This window comes from Bos taurus, chromosome 5, assembly GCF_002263795.3.
Source record: "Bos taurus isolate L1 Dominette 01449 registration number 42190680 breed Hereford chromosome 5, ARS-UCD2.0, whole genome shotgun sequence".
Lineage (NCBI taxonomy): Eukaryota > Metazoa > Chordata > Mammalia > Artiodactyla > Bovidae > Bos > Bos taurus.
This window is the reverse complement of record NC_037332.1, coordinates 99882132-99901107: the sequence shown is the minus strand read 5'-3', so window position 1 is coordinate 99901107 and position 18976 is coordinate 99882132. Positions and strand designations below refer to the sequence as shown.

Here is an 18976-nt window from a genome sequence, read left to right as displayed (position 1 = left end):
ACCAGCCAGGCAAAAAATATTTTGATCTGGCCCAACCTTTAGAACCAAACACAGACATTATTAGTGGATGTGAATGTGATACCCAGTATTTCAAGGTCATGGCTTTTAAGAAATGGTTGTAGATTTTCCAGCTTCTCCTTTTCTATCCAATGGCTAGAAGTAGGACAGTTTAATCACTCACAAGACGGAAGGAGCAAGGCTACATTCAGAAGACAACTACCCATTAACTAGGATTTGTTGTTGTTCAATCACTAAGTCGTGTCCAACTCTTTGTGACCCCATGGACTATAGTAACCAGGCTCCTCTGTCCATTGGGTTTTTCAGGTAAGAATACTGGAGTAGGTTGCCATTTACTTCTGCAGGGGATCTTTCAGGATGAGGGATCAAATCCGCATTGGCAAGTGGGTTCTTTACCACTAAGTCACCTGGGAAGCCCATTAAATCAGGATTACTGGAGCTAAAATTGTTACAGGGGAGAATTTACTCCATGCGGATCTGTTATCTTTTACTTTAACCTTTGCTTCCTGTTGCTTTGTTCACTAAAAGGATACCTTTTTTTTTTTTTTTTTCAAGGATAATGTATTCTCTTTCTTTTTTTTTCCTTTGTTGAATTTTTTTTAATATTTTAAAAAATTTTACAATGTTGTGTTGGTTTCTGCCATACAACAATGCCAATCAGCCATAATTATACATACATCCCCTCCTTCCCTAGCCTCCCCCGCCTCTACAGGGAAACAACAGAAATAACACAATAATAAATGCATATGTTAGCATTATTGAGTCTAAGATTAAAATAGCAATGATCGAAGACAGTAACAACAAAAAAAAGGATACTGTTCACACATAATAACCTGCCTTGGGGAACCCTGCCCCTGTGCCTTAATGTTAAACAAAAATACCTTTGTTCGGGACCCTGTCCACCTGTGGATGGCTACAGAAAGGAAAAAATTAACACATCCCCCATGCTCATTCCACAGAGACTGGCCATTCCAGGAAATATTTGTGAGATTAATGGCCTTTTTTATTTTACCTCCTCATCCCCATCCCATCTGTTCTATAAAAGAATCTGGTATTACGTCCCCATAAGATGGTTATTTTGAGACATTTGTCTGCCATCTTCTCCTGTTCATTGCCTCAATACTTCATCTCTCATTTAATTGGCCTATTGAGTGGTGAGCAGAGTGAGCTTGGACTAGGTAACAAAATGTTACCTAGTAAGTGAGAAATAAACTCTGTGTTAAACAATAATTATTTTGAGGTTTATGTGTCACAACAACTGCATCACCAACTAATATATAATGTGTATATTTATTTTAGGGATTAAATCCCTTTCCAGCTTCCTTGTTTAAAGATATACAGTAATGTACAACTCTTTCCATACTGGTTTGCCCAATGTGAGTTATCCTCATTCTTTGCTATCAAGGTCATTCTCATCTTCATATTCTATCCAAAATATAAGCTCATTCTCTGTCCTTTTCATCTTGACAGTAATCCAGTACTATCACCTTCAACATCCGCTACATTGTAAAAACCAGAGCAATCATCTATTCTGTAACTGGCCATATTGGTTCAGTTTCTTTCTCATTTCCTTCTTTACCAAGTTATGCTTTGGCTAAAACCTCATAAACTTCTACTTTCTGGATGAAGGTGTATGTATCCTATTCCTTAAACTCAACATGTTTTCCCAGGGGTGTGAAAAGTTAACTAATTTCAGTTCTTGCATTAATCTGCTCCTGACTACAAAAGGAGAATTTGTCTCAGCCTTTCATGTGGACTGCCTTATCCATCAAAGCATCCCAGACATGCAAGAGGATGAAATATACACCTCTCTTCAGTGGGATACTCCAACATCAAACCCTTATCAGAAACATCTGTCTTCTACCAAAAATTCAGGTAACCAGTTCTAACTATTTACACTTAGACTTTGTGGTTTATGGGTTTTCTTTTCTCCTGTTCTATGATGAGCCCAAGGTGATATTTATAATCTGAGGTAACCCACTTAAAAGTATAATAATATGCATAGTATGCTAATATTAAAAATGAAATAAAGTGGAGGAGGAGTAAGTAGAGGTGAAAAAGGAAAAGAGAAATGGACTTGACATATGTAGTACATTGGGTTTCTCTCTCTCTCTCTCTTGCTGGAAAGACAATTCCTGGATTTGGAAAATAAGTGAAAGAACTCACATAGTTTGTGTAATTTTAGCTTCCACATAAAAAACATCCTGTAAATTATCTGATAAATACTAAGAAATAAAAGAGAAAACATAGGTTGAGAAAAGTGGCAAACACTCATCAGCCTGGGTCAGTTCTGTCTTTAATGTAAAATATTTATATCAGTTTCCTTTTGTTTAGGTAATAAATTACCACAGACTTAGGGGCATAATACAACATAGTTTTATTTTCTTTTAGTCCTAGAGATCAGAAGTCCAAAATGGATTCTGCTGGATTGAAACCAAGGTGTCGTGGGGTTACCTTCCATAAAGAGGCTCTAGGGGAGGAGTCCCCAAGTTCTAGGAACTAATGACTGGTGATTTGAACTGGGGCTGATACAATAATAATAGAAATAAAGTACACAACAAACTAATGCACTTGAATCATCCCCAAACCATCCCCACCTTCCTAATCCATGGAAAAACAATTTTCCATGAAACCACCCCCTGGTGCCAAAAGATTGGGGAACACTTCTCTAGGGGACAAACCATTCCCTGTCTTCTCCAGTTTCTAGAGTTGCATCCTTGCTTTCCTTAACCTGTGGCTCCTGTTCCATCTTCAACTACAGTGGCACATCTTCAGATGTGTCTTGGCTTCCTTTATTATATGGCAGTCTGTTCCTCTGATCTATGTCTCACTTATAAGGGCCAGATAAAACAGGATGATATCCCCATTCAAAGATCTTTTACCTAATTACACATTTAAAGTCTCCTTCTCCTCATAAGGAAATATTTATTGGTTCCAGAGATTAGAACATAGGCATTTTGGGAAGAGTCATTATTCAGTCTTCATCATTATCCAGAGATAAATTGTATGCTTTTTTCTCTCACTAGCATTAAGAATATAACAAATCACTCACTCATTTTTGCTCCCTGAATTGTTGCAAAATTGTCTTTAAAAATGTTCCTTACCCAAAATCATACGTTCAAAGGGAAATACCTTTGAATCAATCGTGCTCAAATGACACTGACCAGAGATGAGGAGATTGGAGACAGCTTTTTAAAATTAATTAATTTATTATTTAATTTGGGGGACTGCACTGGGTCTTCCTTGCTGCACGTGGACTTTGTCTAGTCATGACAAGTGGTAGCTACTTTCTACTTGCGGTGTGTGGGCTTCTCATTGCAGTGGTTTCTCTTGTTGTGGAGCATGGGCTATGGAGCACAAGCTCAGTAGTTGAGGTACAGGAGTTTAGTTGCTCCATGTTATTTGGGATCTTTCCAGACCAGGGATCGAACCTGTGTCCCCTTTATTGGCAAGAGGATTCTTAACCACTGAAAGTGAAAGTGTTAGTAGTTCAGTCATGTTTGACTCTTTGAAACCCCATAGATTGTAGCCCACCAGGCTCCTCTGTCCATGGAATTCTCCAGGAAAGAATACTGGAGGGTTTGCCCTTCCCTTCTCCAAGGGATCTTCCTGACCCAGCGATCGAACCTGGGCCTCCCACATTTCAGGCAGATTCTTTGTCTCTGAACCACCAGGGAAGACCTCTGAACCACTAGACTCCCAAGAAGTCCTGGAAACAGCCCTTTTGCTCTCAAAAATCAAAACTTACTGCCTAGTTTGCCATCATCTCTAAAAGACTGTTGGAAGAGAATACATCTAACAAGTTACTGAGCTGGTGGTGTCATACAAGGATAAAGGAAGTATATTGTGAAAGCTGTCCAAGCTGGCATTTTTCCAAGTTATATTATGTCTTGCATTTCAAAGAGTTTGAGTTCACCTTTTCCTGTTATACACAGTTACAACATTACCTCCTCATTTTACTCGGTTTAGTCTTTTCCTATAGATTGAGGGCAGGAAGAGAAGGGGACGACAGAGGATGAGATGGTTGGATGGCATCACCGACTCGATGGACATGGGTTTGGGTCGACTCTGGGAGTTGGTGATGAACAGGGAGGCCTGGCATGCTGCGGTTCATGGGGTCGCAAAGAGTCAGACATGACTGAGCAAGTGAACAGAACTGAACTGACCCACTTCTTTCCCCTACTTTCTCTAAATCAATTTCATTGCCTCTATTTCTTGTTTAGGAGTATGGTGTCTTGTGATGGTGATCTTATGTATTTTCTGCATTGGCTCATTAGCAACCTCTATTTTCTTGGGCATCAAATGTAAGTATAAAAAGATATCTTCAAAATAATCTATATAGATAGATAGGTTGCATACTACATGTAGCATTACATAGAAGTATGCATATCATTTTAACTGGAACTTCATAATTTATAAATTGATAAATAAATAAATTAGAAACACCTAAATGAATATAATTATATAAAATAATGACTTCCTTATTTAAGTTATGGGACATCCATTAGCTATAACTCTCTAAAGCACTCAGATGCCACTGATAACTTTTAATATTCAATGGTAAGCTGTTTAACTCAAATCTAATACCATAGGTCTCTTTGGGAAAAATGATGCAAATAATTGCTTATATTATGATCCAATTTATGAATTATGTTAATATGCCAAAGCATGAAATTTGAAGGTTTTCAGTAATATGCTCTTCCTTTTCTAATATACATTTATTCTAAATTATACATATTTTATGAACTTTTCAGTTTATATTAGACAAGGTACAATTTAGTATGTTTAAGGCAAATGTGAGGATTTTATTTGGGCCAATATTTTGCCATATTTCTTTTTTTCTTTCAGTTCAAAGTGAAGACATGCTTTTATATATAGCAAATGAATTTTTTATAAAGTGTAACAATTACAGAAGCACAGGTTCCAGAAAAAAGACCAAGAACCTTTATTGCCACTTATGCTAGCACAAAGAAATACGCTTAGAAAGACAGTGATGAAGAGTAATTACCTAGATAATTCTTATGTCTTGTATGCCTTGGCAAATCATTTCTCCATCTAGGAGGAATTAGCTGTTGTAGCAAATGAATAGAACCCAGGAGGAAGTCATGGAAACTTCTAATTTGTAGGCAAATCAAAAAGAAGTCATGCTAACCTGGGAATCTACTACTTGCATTGGCATCTGAGGTGGGGAGCAGTCTTTGGGGCTGAGCTCTTAACCTTTGGAAACTGACACTATTTCCAGGAAGATAGTGTCAGATTAAATTAAATTATAGGACACCCAATTGGTGTTGTAGAGCAGGGCAAGGGGGTGGGGTGGAATGGGGACAATACATTTGGTGAACAGAAGTGTCAGAAGTGTGAGTGTGGTAGTAGTGTAAAAGTCAAGGAGATTCAAACCTATGCAGTTTGCATCAGGATACATGGAAGGTAATTTGGAAATATCTAATGCAATGTAAATGCACAAAACTTTGACCTATTATGTGTGAAACTATGTATAACTATGGTTCCTCATGATAGTATTTCTTTCTACAATAAAAAAAGATTACAAATAGTGTAAAAGTCAATGAAGCATTATTAAAATAAATCATGATATATTCATACAATAGACTCCAATATAAAAAAGAATGAGAAAGCTCTTTATGTACTAACAGTATTATGTCAAAAATACATTTTAAGTGATCAAATGAAAAGTGAAAAACCATGTAAAAAGATTGTTATCATTTGTGTAAAGAAGATTGAGGGAAGTTTATATTCATTTGCATGTAAATTTCAAAACACCTCTGAAAGAATAAAAAATAAATTGATAAATCTGAGTGCATCAAAGAGCTGGAATTAAGTGGGTAAGGAATCAGGGATGGCAAAGGGCTTTTTTGCTGTACATCCTTTGCAGCTTTTTAAAAAAATTAATTGGAATATAGTTGCTTTACAATATTGTATTAGTGTCTGCTGTACTGTGAAGTGAATCAATTATATGTATCCATATTTCCCCCCTTTTTTAGATTTCCTTCCCTTTTAGGCCACCACAGAGCACTGAGTAGAGATCCCTGTGTTATACAACAGGTTCTAATTAGTTATTTATTTTATACATTGTAGTATATGTATGTCAAGCCTAATCTCCCAATCCATCCCACTTCCCCTTCCCCTTTAGTATCCATAAATTTGTTCTCTGTATCTGTGTCTCTATTTCCACTTTGTACATAAGTTCATCTGTATCATTTTTCTAGATTCCACATATAAGTAATATGATATGATACTTGTTTTTCTCTTTCTGACTTATTTCACTTTGTATGACAGTCTCTAGGTCTATCTATGTCTCTGCAAATGACACTATTTCATTCCTTTTTTTGGCTGAATAATATTCCATTGTATGTATCTTCTTGATCCATTCCTCTGTTGATGGAAATTTAGATTGCTTCCACATCCTGGCTATTGTAAATAGGGCTGCAATGAACATTTGGGTGCATGTGTCTTTTGGAATTGTGGTTTTCCCTGAGTATGTGCCAAGTAGTGGGATTGCTAGGTCATACTCTTTCTTCCCCCTTCTGATGCCTATGTCAGAAGCTTTCTCTATCTCCTTTATATTTTAATAAAACTTTATTACACAAAAGCTCTGAGTGATTAAGCCTCGTGTCTGGCCCCAGATTGAATTCTTCTCCTATGGGGGCCAAGAATCCCGGTGTCTTTGTGTGATTCAACAACAACCTTTCATCTTGGGGGCTCGTCCGGGATCCTTCAGGACAAGATGGGAGCTAACAATTCCAGCCTCACTCCTTTGAACTGTATCCTGAAAAACTGGGATAAATTTGATCCCCAGGGCTTAAAGAAGACACACCTGGTCTTCCTATGTGATACTGCATGGCCATGGTATCCATTGGAGGACGGCGAACGGTGGCCCTTTGGAGGGTCTCTTACGTATAATTCTGTTCTACAATTAGACTGGTTCTGTGAGGAACAAGGGAAATGGGTAGAAGTAGCATATGTGTTGGAGAAGGAAATGGCAACCCACTCCAGTGTTCTTGCCTGGAGAATCCCAGGGACGGGGGAGCCTGGTGGGCTGCTGTCTATGGGGTCGCACAGAGTTGGACATGACTGAAGCGACTTAGCAGTAGCAGTATGATACTTCTATTTTTAGTTTTTTAAGGAACGTCCACACTGTTCTCCATAGAAACTGTATCAATTTACATTTCCACAAACACTATAGGAGGGTTCCCATTTCTCCACATCTTCTCCAGCATTTATTGTTCGTAGATTTTTTAGTGATGGCAAAACTATAGAATACTGATGAAAGAAAGAAATCAAAGATGACACCAAGAGATAGAGAGATATACCATGTTCTTAGATTGGAAAAATCAATATTGTGAAATACTATTCAAAATAATTTACAGATTCAATGCAATTCTTATCAAATTAGCAAGGGCATTTTTCACATGATTAGAAAAAATTACAATTTGTATGGAAATACAAAAGACCCTAGGTAGCCAAAGCAAGCTTGAGAAAGTAAAACGGAGCTGGAGGAATCAGACTCCCTGACTTCAGACTATACTGCAAAGCTTCAGTCATCAATACAGTATGGTATGGGCACAAAAACAGAAATATAGGTCAATGGATAGAAAGCCCAGAGATAAACCCATGAACCTATGGTCAAAAATATACATTAGAAAAAAGACAGCCTCTTCAAAAAGTGGCACTGGGAAAACCAGACAACTATATGTAAAAGAATGAAATAAGAGCATTCTCTAACACCATACACAAAAATAAACTCAAAATGGATTAAAGACATAAATGTAAGGCTGGACAATGTAAAACTTAAAGGAAGACATAGGCAAGAACACTCTTTGACATAAATCACAAGATCTTTTTTAACCCACCTTCTAGAGTAATGAAAAAAAAAAATAAACAGAGGAGACTTAAAAGATTTTGCAAAGCAAAGAAATACATAAATGAGACTAAAAGACAACCCTAAGGATGGGAGAAAATATTTTCAAATCAAGCAACCAATAAGAGGATTGATCTTCAAAATATACTAATAGCTCATGTAGCTCAATATAAAAAAGCGAACAACACAATAAAAAAAAAGGGCAGAACACCTAGATAGATATCCTTTGTAGCTTTTAATCACAAATATAATGAGTAATATGTAGTTCTCTTCAGTCTAGATTGAAGGCTTATTTTGTTATGTGTCAGTATTTTATCAGGAATGGTTGTTATTGTTTGAAGTGTTTCAGATGTCCACTACTATAATGAAGCAGCAAGAAAAACTCATCCAACAGGAGAGAGCACTGCTCAACTTCACACAGTGGAAGAGAAACCCCAACCTACAGATGACATATTGCCAAACCTTAATGCAGAAGTCTCTCAGTTCAGGTAATTGATATAAAATCAATTTTCACTGTACAGATAACAATGTATACACCAGTTCCTCAAAACAACAACAGCAAAACAAAAAACCCACAGCAACGCATATTTCTCTGTAAATTATAGTCAGGATTTCATAAAAAATAGGATAGAGATACTCTTGATCTGCTCTTTAGTTCAATGTCATTTATACATACATCAATGCTAAGTCACTTTAGTGGTGTCCAACTCTTTGTGACTGTATGGACTGTAGCCCGCCAGACTCCTCTGTCCATGGGATTCTCCAGGCAAGAATACTGGAGTGGGTTGCCAATCCCTCCTCCAGGGGAATCTTCCTGATTCAGCGATGGAACTCACTTCTTCTGCATCTCTTGCATTGTAGGCTGATTCTTTACCACTAATGCCACCTGGTAAGCCCACATTACATTAATAGTATGTGGAAAATACTGAGGTTCCAAGAAATAGAAAAAAAGGAAAATATACAGTCAAATGTCAAAATGTAATGAGTGAGATGAGTAGGTAAGATTAAACAAAAAATGCGTTTTATGTTTTATCCAGTCATTCAAATTTTTGTGTGTCTCCAGTATTCTTGCCTGGAGAATTCTACAGACAGAGGAGCCTGGTGAGCTGCATGCAGTCCATGGGTTCACAAAGAGTCGGGTACAACTGAACACACACTCGTACACTTACACATAAAATTTAGAAAATTAACTTCTCTGTAGTGGCTATCATTTTAGTAATCGTCAATAAGTCAGGTAGTTAGTTCCTTCTAACTGAGATTTAGTCAAGTAAATATTTAAAAAAATAACGTTTTATGATCTGCTGAAAGCATGGCTTAGGCCTACCTCTGAATCATCAACCTTACTTAATCAGCGTTGTTGTTTAGTTGCTCAGTCACGTGATCACTTAAATCAGTGACAAAATCCATTTTGGAGATTAATTCAAATCCCGCATGTTCTCAGCCTTTCAACTGCCACTGTCAACACTGCTTATGCTATAACTTTAATAATATTCAGGATACTGATTAGAGTTGTTCTCAAAGGATATTGAAGAAGAGCCCTAAATAATTTGACATCTGAGCCACGGAAACTGATAATGAACTATCTGTGACCCTAAGTAGAAGGTTTTTCCCTGGAGACTACGGTTCTGGAAGTATCAGAGTCTTTTCTTCTATAAAATTGTGCTAGAAACACTTGGTCAAAGTCTTGATCTTTGGTTCCCCTTTTACACATCTGAGCATCCTTCTTTCATGAATACATTTTTTCTTAAGATAAGTTCTATAAAACTGGTGAAACATTAAGACTTACTTCTTAGTTATATCAAAGTCCTAAATTAAACATATTGGTCACTTGTTCAATTTTCCTCACCTACATATTTTATTTTATTTTTTTCTAATTTTATTTTATTTTTAAACTTTACATAATTGTATTAGTTTTGCCAAATATCAAAATGAATCCGCCACAGGTATACATGCGTTCCCCATCCCGAACCCCCCTCCCTCCTCCCTCCCCACACCATCCCCCTGGGCCGTCCCAGTGCACCAGCCCCAAGCATCCAGCATCGTGCATCGAACCTGGACTGGCAACTCGTTTCCTACATGATATTTTACATGTTTCAATGCCACTCTCCCAAATCTTCCCACCCTCTCCCTCTCCCACAGAGTCCATAAGACTGTTCTATACATCAGTGTCTCTTTTGCTGTCTCGTACACCGGGTTATTGTTACCATCTTTCTAAATTCCATATATATGCATTAGTATACTGTATTTATGTTTTTCCTTCTGGCTTACTTCACTCTGTATAATAGGCTCCAGTTTCATCCACCTCATTAGAACTGATTCAAATGTATTCTTTTTAATGGCTGAGTAATACTCCATTGTGTATATGTACCACTGCTTTCTTATCCAGTCATCTGCTGATGGACATCTAGGTTGCTTCCATGTCTTGGCTATTATAAACAGTGCTGCAATGAACATTGGGGTACACGTGTCTCTTTCCCTTCTGGTTTCCTCAGTGTGTATGCCCAGCAGTGGGATTGCTGGATCATAAGGCAGTTCTATTTCCAGTTTTTTAAGGAATCTCCACACTGTTCTCCATAGTGGCTGTACTAGTTTGCATTCCCACCAACAGTGTAAGAGGGTTCCCTTTTCTCCACACCCTCTCCAGCATTTATTATTTGTAGACTTTTGGATTGCAGCCATTCTGACTGGTGTGAAATGGTACCTCATAGTGGTTTTGATTTGCATTTCTCTGATAATGAGTGATGTTGAGCATCTTTTCATGTGTTTGTTAGCCATCTGTATGTCTTCTTTGGAGAAATGTCTATTTAGTTCTTTGGCCCATTTTTTTAATCACTCCTCAAGGTGCTCTGTTTGTTCTCTCCACTATATGAGAAACATTTTCATGCTTGACTCTCAGAATTTAAAAATCAACTTGAGGCTTACTACTCTACTCACCTAATGGCTCATTACATTCTCAATTAAATTGGGCCAATAATATTAATGGACACAAAACAATAAGCAAACAAGTGAAGATTATAAATGATGTAAAATTAAAAGGTGGAAAGATATCTAAAAATAGAATAATCAGATCAATTATTGTAGAAGAGAAACAATCTGGGGAAAATATTCCCAAATTAATTTTATCTTAAACTCTTAGAGACCTATTGCATTTGGAAGTAATTGTACAAACCTTACTGTATTCAGCTTCAAAGGAGCTTAAATTGCTGAGAACTGCATCATATGAGCCACTGGGTTAAAGCAGGGGTCCCCAACCTATGGGATCTAATGTCTGATGATCTGAGCTGCAGCTGATGTAATAATAATAAAAATAAAGTGCATAATAAATGTAATGTGCTTGAATCACCCTAAAACCACACCCCGCTCCCAGGTCCATGGAAAAATTGCCTTCCACAAAACTGACCCCTGGTGCAAAAAAAGTTGGGGATCATTGGAGAGAATTCAGCTTCCCTGGGAATAATACAAGGGGTTCTTTTGCAGAGGTGTGCTACCAATATTTTTACAATAACTTTAATGAAATGTTTATATTTGAAGCCTATAACTGCAGCCCTTGTCCAGACAACTGGATTCAGAATGGAGAAAGTTGTTATCATGTCTTTGAAAGCTGGACATTCTGGCACACTAGTAGAAAGGATTGTTGGAAGAAGGGCTCTGATCTTCTGCAAATAGAGAGCAAAGAAGAAATGGTAAACACTGCTTTATGATTTCATATCATTCTGAAAATACCTACGAAATGAAAAGACTGATTCTCATAGAATTCCTTAATACTCTGTAACAATGGTATATTTGTTGGGAAAAAAATGTTTTAATATTCAAAGTAGGAATTGGCATGGCTTGTTTTCCTTTTAATTGGAGAAACAAAATACAGGATGGTTATTCAGAAATCACGGAGAAAATGTTAGTTCTATGTTCTTTGTTACTCAAAAAAGGAGGGAGCAAGAGAAATTCCATTTTGTAACACGCTAATCCACTCCCAGATATGCACACATTATGATTGTATATATGTTTAATTTGTTTTAAATTTGAAGTTTCAACACTTTAGGGCGGTATACTAAACTATAACAATTATATAATTATCAAGAAAAGTAGGAGTACAAAAAGTGAGGTGACATCATGAAATGGAGAGATCTGTGAAAATAAACATTTGCTAAATGAACTGTTTAATTGACATTATACCTAGTTTACTAATATTTTAATGAGTAAGATGTTTCCTTGAAATAGTTATACCCATAAATTATGTGTGAAGTGGAAAGCACAGTTACACATTTCTGAATTTATTAAAAATGTACATATACCATATTCAGTAATTAGTCAAAGCTCATTTTTATAAGAATAATAGAACAATTTGTTAAGGATATGTAATAAACCAAAGCAAATTGGACTAGCTAATGACAGTTATGGGTTTGCACTATTTTTTCTGTGCAAATTAAGTGATAAAAGTTAGAAGTATTTATTCCTACAAAATATGCCTGCAGTTAATTGCTTCTGGAGTCTTCTAAACTATTTCTCACACTGACGTATCCTGGAAAAGACATATATATACTATCTGCCAAATTCTGAATCCATTAAAATTACTTTGACATCAGATGCCTATTTTTTTCATAGTTTTTAACACCACCTTGATCATTTAGCAATAAGGGGGAAAGTATACTTTCTTTAAGGTTTCTCTCTTTCCAGCCTTCAAGTTCCAATTGCATTTGTAGAGGCAAAATATCACACTTCTATTTCATGGTAGTTTATTAGCTTTTTGTTTGTTTTGGAGTACCTGTTCAAGTCTTGTTTCTTATAGGACTTTATCACGGGCAGCCTGAAGAAGATCAAGAGAAACTATGATTACTGGGTAGGACTGTCACAGAATGGGTCCAACCAACCTTGGCTTTGGCAGGATGGCTCCTCTCCTTCTGCTGACCTGTAAGTCTCTAAGGGAAATGTTCCAAGAATTAGACACAGGTGGGAAATCAGCCATTCATTTTATCTTATACTTTATATTTCCTCCAGGAGATATAATGAGCATGATAACTTCATAGGCTTGATTGGAATCCAAGCCAAGATAAAGAGTAGCTATGTGGCTTCTAAATCTTTCTCCTTCTCAGCCCCACGCGAGCACATTCACATCAAAATCTGAAAGTCTGAATGAATGATATTATGTAATTATTAAGTACATTTCCTTTGTATCATTGAATGGAGAGAGTGCTAAGTAAGTGAGTCCCATAGTAAGATTTCAGAAAGAACTGGAGAGACTGGTCAGCAGTGCCTTCATATTTTGAAAATTAAGAGTAAGAAAAGAGATTTGAAATTAGAGCCTACCTTTGTGTATTCAAGCATTTTTAAAAATATGCTGCCCATTGAAATAATATTTGCACATTTTATTTTGAGAAAATAGCTCTGTTATTGAAGAAGAAGGGAAAAACCACCACAAGAGGGGGACAGATTAAAACAAAAAGCTGTGCCTCTCTCATTTTATTGCCCAAAGAACATCTCCGTAAGCCCACACCTAACCTCAGATGCACTGACTTGCCGCTCCAGGTTGCCAAGACAGGGACCCCAGTCAACAAATCAGGTCTGTGGATACCTCAGAGACAACGACCTTTCTTCTGCTAACTGCAGCGTTTGGAAATATTTCATCTGTGAGAAGTACGCACTAAGATCTTCTACCTGAAAGAAATTTTGCTTAAAGTGATGACTCCATTATGACCATATTTGCAATAGATCCTTCAAAACCCTGTAATAATGAGCCTAAGAGCCAGCGCAAAACTAAACCAGTGCAAGAGCTGTAAAACCAGCTACCTGGAACACAAAACCTATCTTGCCTTTACACTTGGTAATATTCCTCAATGCTTTCCAGATGTTTCTTTGACACTGTTCAAATTAATTACCAAGAATAAAATTGGTTTAGAGCAACAGAGGACAAATCGGTAAAGAATGGAGAACAAGCTGAAGAAAAACCGTTTTCATTTGTCTTTTTTTTTTCTTTCTCTCTCTTTCTATTTTTTTTTAAATTTAGAGTGACTATAAACTCTACAGAAAAATCAATAAATCACTGATGAGATGATGCAATTTTAGCTAACTGATACCCTTTTTAATAAATGAATAAATGTGATCTTTCAAACTCTGTTTGCAAAATCTTTCTATGCATTTGCTAGGCTTGCCAGGCGTTATGTTATCAGACTGGTAGGATGGGGAGACAGTGACATGGATTTTCAAACTGGAAGGAAGATAGGCTGCTATCTGCTGCCTATAAGACAAAATCATTTTTAGGACTGTAGAATTTTACTGGAGAGAAGAACCAGAGCTACATGTATGTGGAAGGAATAGTCAGGCTGGCACAGCAGCGTGTATCCAGTAAAGAAGAGCTGTGACCCATATGTAAAATAGGCAGCTAGTGGTGGGAAGTTGCTGTATAACAGGGAGCTCAACCCGGTGCTTGGTGAAAACCTAGAGAGGCAGGATAGGATGAGGGGGTTGGGAAGAAGGTTCAGGTTCACGTATGCTTATGGCTGATTCACATTGTTGTTTGGCAGAAATTAACACAGCACTGTAAAACAATTATCCTTCAATTCAAAATAAATTTTAAAAAAAACTACAAAAATAGAAGAACTATGGTCTTCCTTTCTACCTCTTACTGACCATCCCCACTGCTCACATATCAAAAGACTCAAGACCTGTATGACAGACTCCAGGTTCACCCACACCACTACAAATGACTCAATTTCATTCCTTTTTATGGCTAAATAATATTCCTTGGTATGTATGTACCACATCTTTATCCATTCATCTGTTGATGGACATCTAGTTTGCTTCCTTGTCCTGGCTAAAATAGTTGCTGCAATGAACTGTTATACACAGTGAAGTAAGTCAGAAAGAGAAAATCAAATATCAGATATTAATGCATATATATGGAATCTAGAAAAATGGTACTGCTGAACCTATTTGCAGAGTAAGAAGGAATAGAGACACAGGTGTAGAAAACAAACTTGTGGACACAGGGTTGAAAAGGAGAGGGTGGGACGAACTGAGAGTGTAGCTACCATGTGTCGAATGGCATCTGGTGGGAAGCTACTGTATAACACAAGGAGCTCGGCTTGGTGCTCTGTAATGACCTAGTTGGGTGGAATGGAGGGTGGGGGTGGGAGGGAGGCTCAAGAGGGAGAGGATATATGTATACATATGGCTGATTCACCTCATTGTACAGCAGAAACTAACACAACATTGTAAAGCTATTACATTCCAATTTTAAGAGAGAAAAAAAAAAGACTCATGACCTGGATCCCTGAGACTAACACTCCAGCACTTTTAACTACATCTCTCAATGCCTCAATTTCCTCTTTGAAAATAAATATAGACTTTGCTTCAAATATTGTTTGAGGATGAGATTATCCATATATGTAAATTTGCTGAGAAGAGCATCTTACATGGAATTTTACACTCTACTTGTGCTTGCTGCTGTTGTCTGGGTAAATCCCCAGTCATCTCTAGACATCAACCGCTTTGTGTACTCCAGATTAAAATGATCCCTTTACTGCTCATGTTATAAGGATATCAAGAAGATAAAGTTTACAGGTAAATTGTCACCAAGTTTCCGGAGAGGATACCTGTCTTAAACCTAATGAATCTATAGACAATCTTTGTCCTAGGTCTGCAGGCTCCCCTAAGCATGGACTAGCTTGTTCCCTAGAGACAGTGGATGTGAAAGTGTCTTGAGACTTACAGGAAGGAAATTTCCACTAATTATTATTATTATACTAGTAATATTTCACTAATTATTGTTATTAGTATACTATTATATATAATTATTATATATTATATAATATATATAATATAATATATATAATATATATAAAATATATATAATAGTATACTATGATGCTTTTGAACTGTGGTGTTAGAGAAATATATATATATTATATATATTTATTATATATATAAAAAATATAATAATTTCCACTAATTATTATTATTATACTAGTAATATTTCACTAATTATTGTTATTAGTATACTATTATATATAATATAATTATTATATATTATATAATATATATAATATATATATACAATATATTATATATAATATAATAGTATACTATGATGCTTTTGAACTGTGGTGTTAGAGAAGACTCTTGAGAATCCCTTGGACTGCAAGGAGATCCAACCAGTCCACTCTGAAGGAGATCAGCCCTGGGCTTTCTTTGGAAGGAATGATGCTAAAGCTGAAACTCCAGTACTTTGGCCACCTCATGCGAAGAGTTGACTCATTGGAAAAGACTCTGATGCTGGGAGGGATTGGGGGCAGGAGGAGAAGGGGATGACAGAGGATGATATGGCTGGATGGCATCACTGACTTGATGAACTTGAGTGTGAGTGAACTTAGGGAGTTGGTGATGGACAGGGAGGCCTGGCGTGCTGCGATTCATGGGGTTGCTAAGAGTCAGACAAGACTGAGCGACTGAACTGAACTGAACTGATTATACTATTACTTTTCTACCACTTATCTACCATCCCTAGAACAACACCTTACCATAAAGCAGACTTTCATCAAATACATGCTAAATTAAAAATACTTTTACTTAATCTCTCATTTCTCACCAAAAGTAGCTGAGATATGTAAGATTCTTATCATTCTCTCCTTATAATAAAGACACCACTTAGAGTAAAATGAAATCTAATTTACTGCAGCAGTAGAAATCATTGGCCTCCTATACAATGTCAGGAACCTTTGTTCTTAGCTCTTCAGGCACTCTGTCTATCAGATCTAATCCCTTGAATCTATTTCTTTCTTCCACTGCATGAAAAAAGGCAAAATGGTTGTCTGAGGAGGCCTTACAAATAGCTGTGAAAAGAAGAGAAGCCAAAAGCAAGGGAGAAAAGGGAAGATATACCCATTTGAATGCAGAGTTCCAAAGAATAGCAAGGAGAGGTAAGAAAGCCTTCCTCAGTGATCAATGCAAAGAAATAGAGGAAAACAATAGAATGGGAAAGGCTAGAGATCTCTTCAAGAAAATTAGAGATACCAAGGGAATATTTTATGCAACGATGGGCACAATAAAGGTATGGACCTAACAGAAGCAGAAGATTTTAAGAAGAGGTGGCAAGAGTACACAGAAGAACTGTACAAAAAAGATCTTCATGACCCAGATAATCAAGATGATGTGATTACTCACCTAGAGCCAGACATCCTGGAATGCGAAGTTAAGCGGGCCTTAGAAAGGCCCTACAGACAAAGCTTGTGGAGGTGATGGAATTCCAGTGGAGCTATTTCAAATCCTAAAAGATGATGCTGTGTAAGTGTTTCACTCAACATGCCAGCAAATTTGGAAAACTCAGCAGTGGCCACAGGACTAGAAAAGACCAGTTTTCATTCCAATCCCAAAGAAAGGCAATGCCAAAGAATGCTCAAACTACTGCACAATTGCACTCATCTCACACGCTAGTAAAGTAATGCTCAAAATTCTCTAAGCCAAGCTTCAATTTTACATGAACCATGAACTTCTAGGTACTCAAGCTGGTTTTAGAAAAGGCAGAGGAACCAGAGATCAAATTGTCAACATTCTCTGGATCATGGAAAAATCAAGAGAGTTCCAGAAAAAGATTTATTTCTGCTTTACTGACTATGCCAAAGCCTTTGACTGTGTGGATCACAATATACTGAGGAAAATTCTGAAACAGATGGGAATACCAGACCACTTGACCTACCTTTTGAGAAACCTATATGCAGGTCAGGAAGCAACAGTTAGAACGGGACATGGAACAACAGACTGGTTCCTAATAGGGAAAGGAGTACATCAAGGCTGTATATTGTCACCCTGCTTATTTAACTTCTATGCAGAGTACATCATGAGAAACACTGGGCTAGATGAAGCACAAGCTAGAATCAAGACTGCCAGGAGAAATACCAATAACCTCAGATATTCAGATAATATCACCTTTATGCAGAAAGCAAAGAAGAACTAAAGAGCCTCTTAATGAAAGTGAAACAGGAGAGTGTTAAAACTCAGCATTCAGAAAACTAAGATCATGGCGTCTGGTCCCATCACTTCATGGCAAATAGATGGAGAAACAGTGGAAACAGTGAAAGACTTTATTTTCTTGGGCTCCAAAATCACTGCAGATAGTGACTGCAGCCATGAAATTAAAAGATGCTTGCTTCTTGGAACAAAAGTTGTAAACAACCTCAGTTCAGTTCAGTCACTCAGTCATGTCCAACTCTTTGTGACCCCATGAATTGCAACATGCCAGGCCTCCCTGTCCATCACCAATTCCTGGAGTTCACTCAAACTCATGTCCATCCAGTCAGTGATGCCATCCAGCCATCTCATCCTCTGGTGTCCCCTTCTCCTCCTGCCCCCAATCCCTCCCAGCATCAGAGTCTTTTCCAATGAGTCAACTGTTCGCATGAGGTGACCAAAGTATTGGAGTTTCAGCTTTAGCATCAGTCCTTCCAATGAACACCCAGGGCTGATCTCCTTTAGGATGGACTGGTTGGGTCTCCTTGCAGTCCAAGGGACTCTCAAGAGTCTTTTCCAACACCATAGTTCAAAAGCATCAATTCTTTGGCACTCAGCTTTCTTCACAGGCCAACTCTCACATCCATACATGACTACTGGAAAAACCATAGCCTTAACTAGACGGACCTTTGTTGGCAAAGTAATGTCTCTGCTTTTAAATATGCTATTTAGGTTGGTCATAACTTTCCTTCCAAGGAGTAAGCATCTTTTAATGGTGAACAACCTAGACAGCATATTAAAAAGCAGAGACATTACTTTGCCAACAAAGGTCCGTCTAGTCAAAGCTATTGTTTTTCTAGTAGTCATGTATGGATGTGAGAGTTGGACTATAAATAAAACTGAGTGCTGAAGAATTGATGCTTTTGAAGTGTGGTGTTGGAGAAGACACTTGAGACTCCCTTGTATTTGCAAGGAGATCAAACCAGTCCATCCTAAAGGAAATCAGTTCTGAATATTCATTGGAATGGTTGATGCTGAAGCTGAAACTCCAATACTTTGGCCACCTGATATAAAGAGCTGACTCATTTGAAAAGACCCTGATGCTGGGAAAGATTAAAGGTGGGAGGAGAAGGGGATGACAGA

At 37.3% G+C, this 18976-nt stretch overlaps 1 protein-coding gene across 2 annotated transcripts; it reads left to right on the top strand.

Moving 5' to 3' along the window:
* Positions 1 to 1767: 1767 nt before the first annotated feature.
* On the top strand, positions 1768 to 14000 carry CLEC9A (C-type lectin domain containing 9A). 2 transcript variants are annotated; one of them, XM_002687806.6, is made up of 6 exons: positions 1768 to 1893; positions 4242 to 4322; positions 8236 to 8382; positions 11426 to 11577; positions 12681 to 12802; positions 13418 to 14000. In XM_002687806.6, the coding sequence occupies exons 1-6, from the start codon at positions 1803 to 1805 to the stop codon at positions 13548 to 13550; spliced, it is 726 nt and encodes a 241-aa protein (XP_002687852.3). In that variant the 5' UTR covers positions 1768 to 1802; the 3' UTR covers positions 13551 to 14000. The 2 variants fall into 2 exon arrangements, with proteins under 2 accessions (XP_002687852.3, XP_010803850.3); XM_010805548.4 differs by lacking the exon at positions 8236 to 8382.
* Positions 14001 to 18976: the final 4976 nt, after the last annotated feature.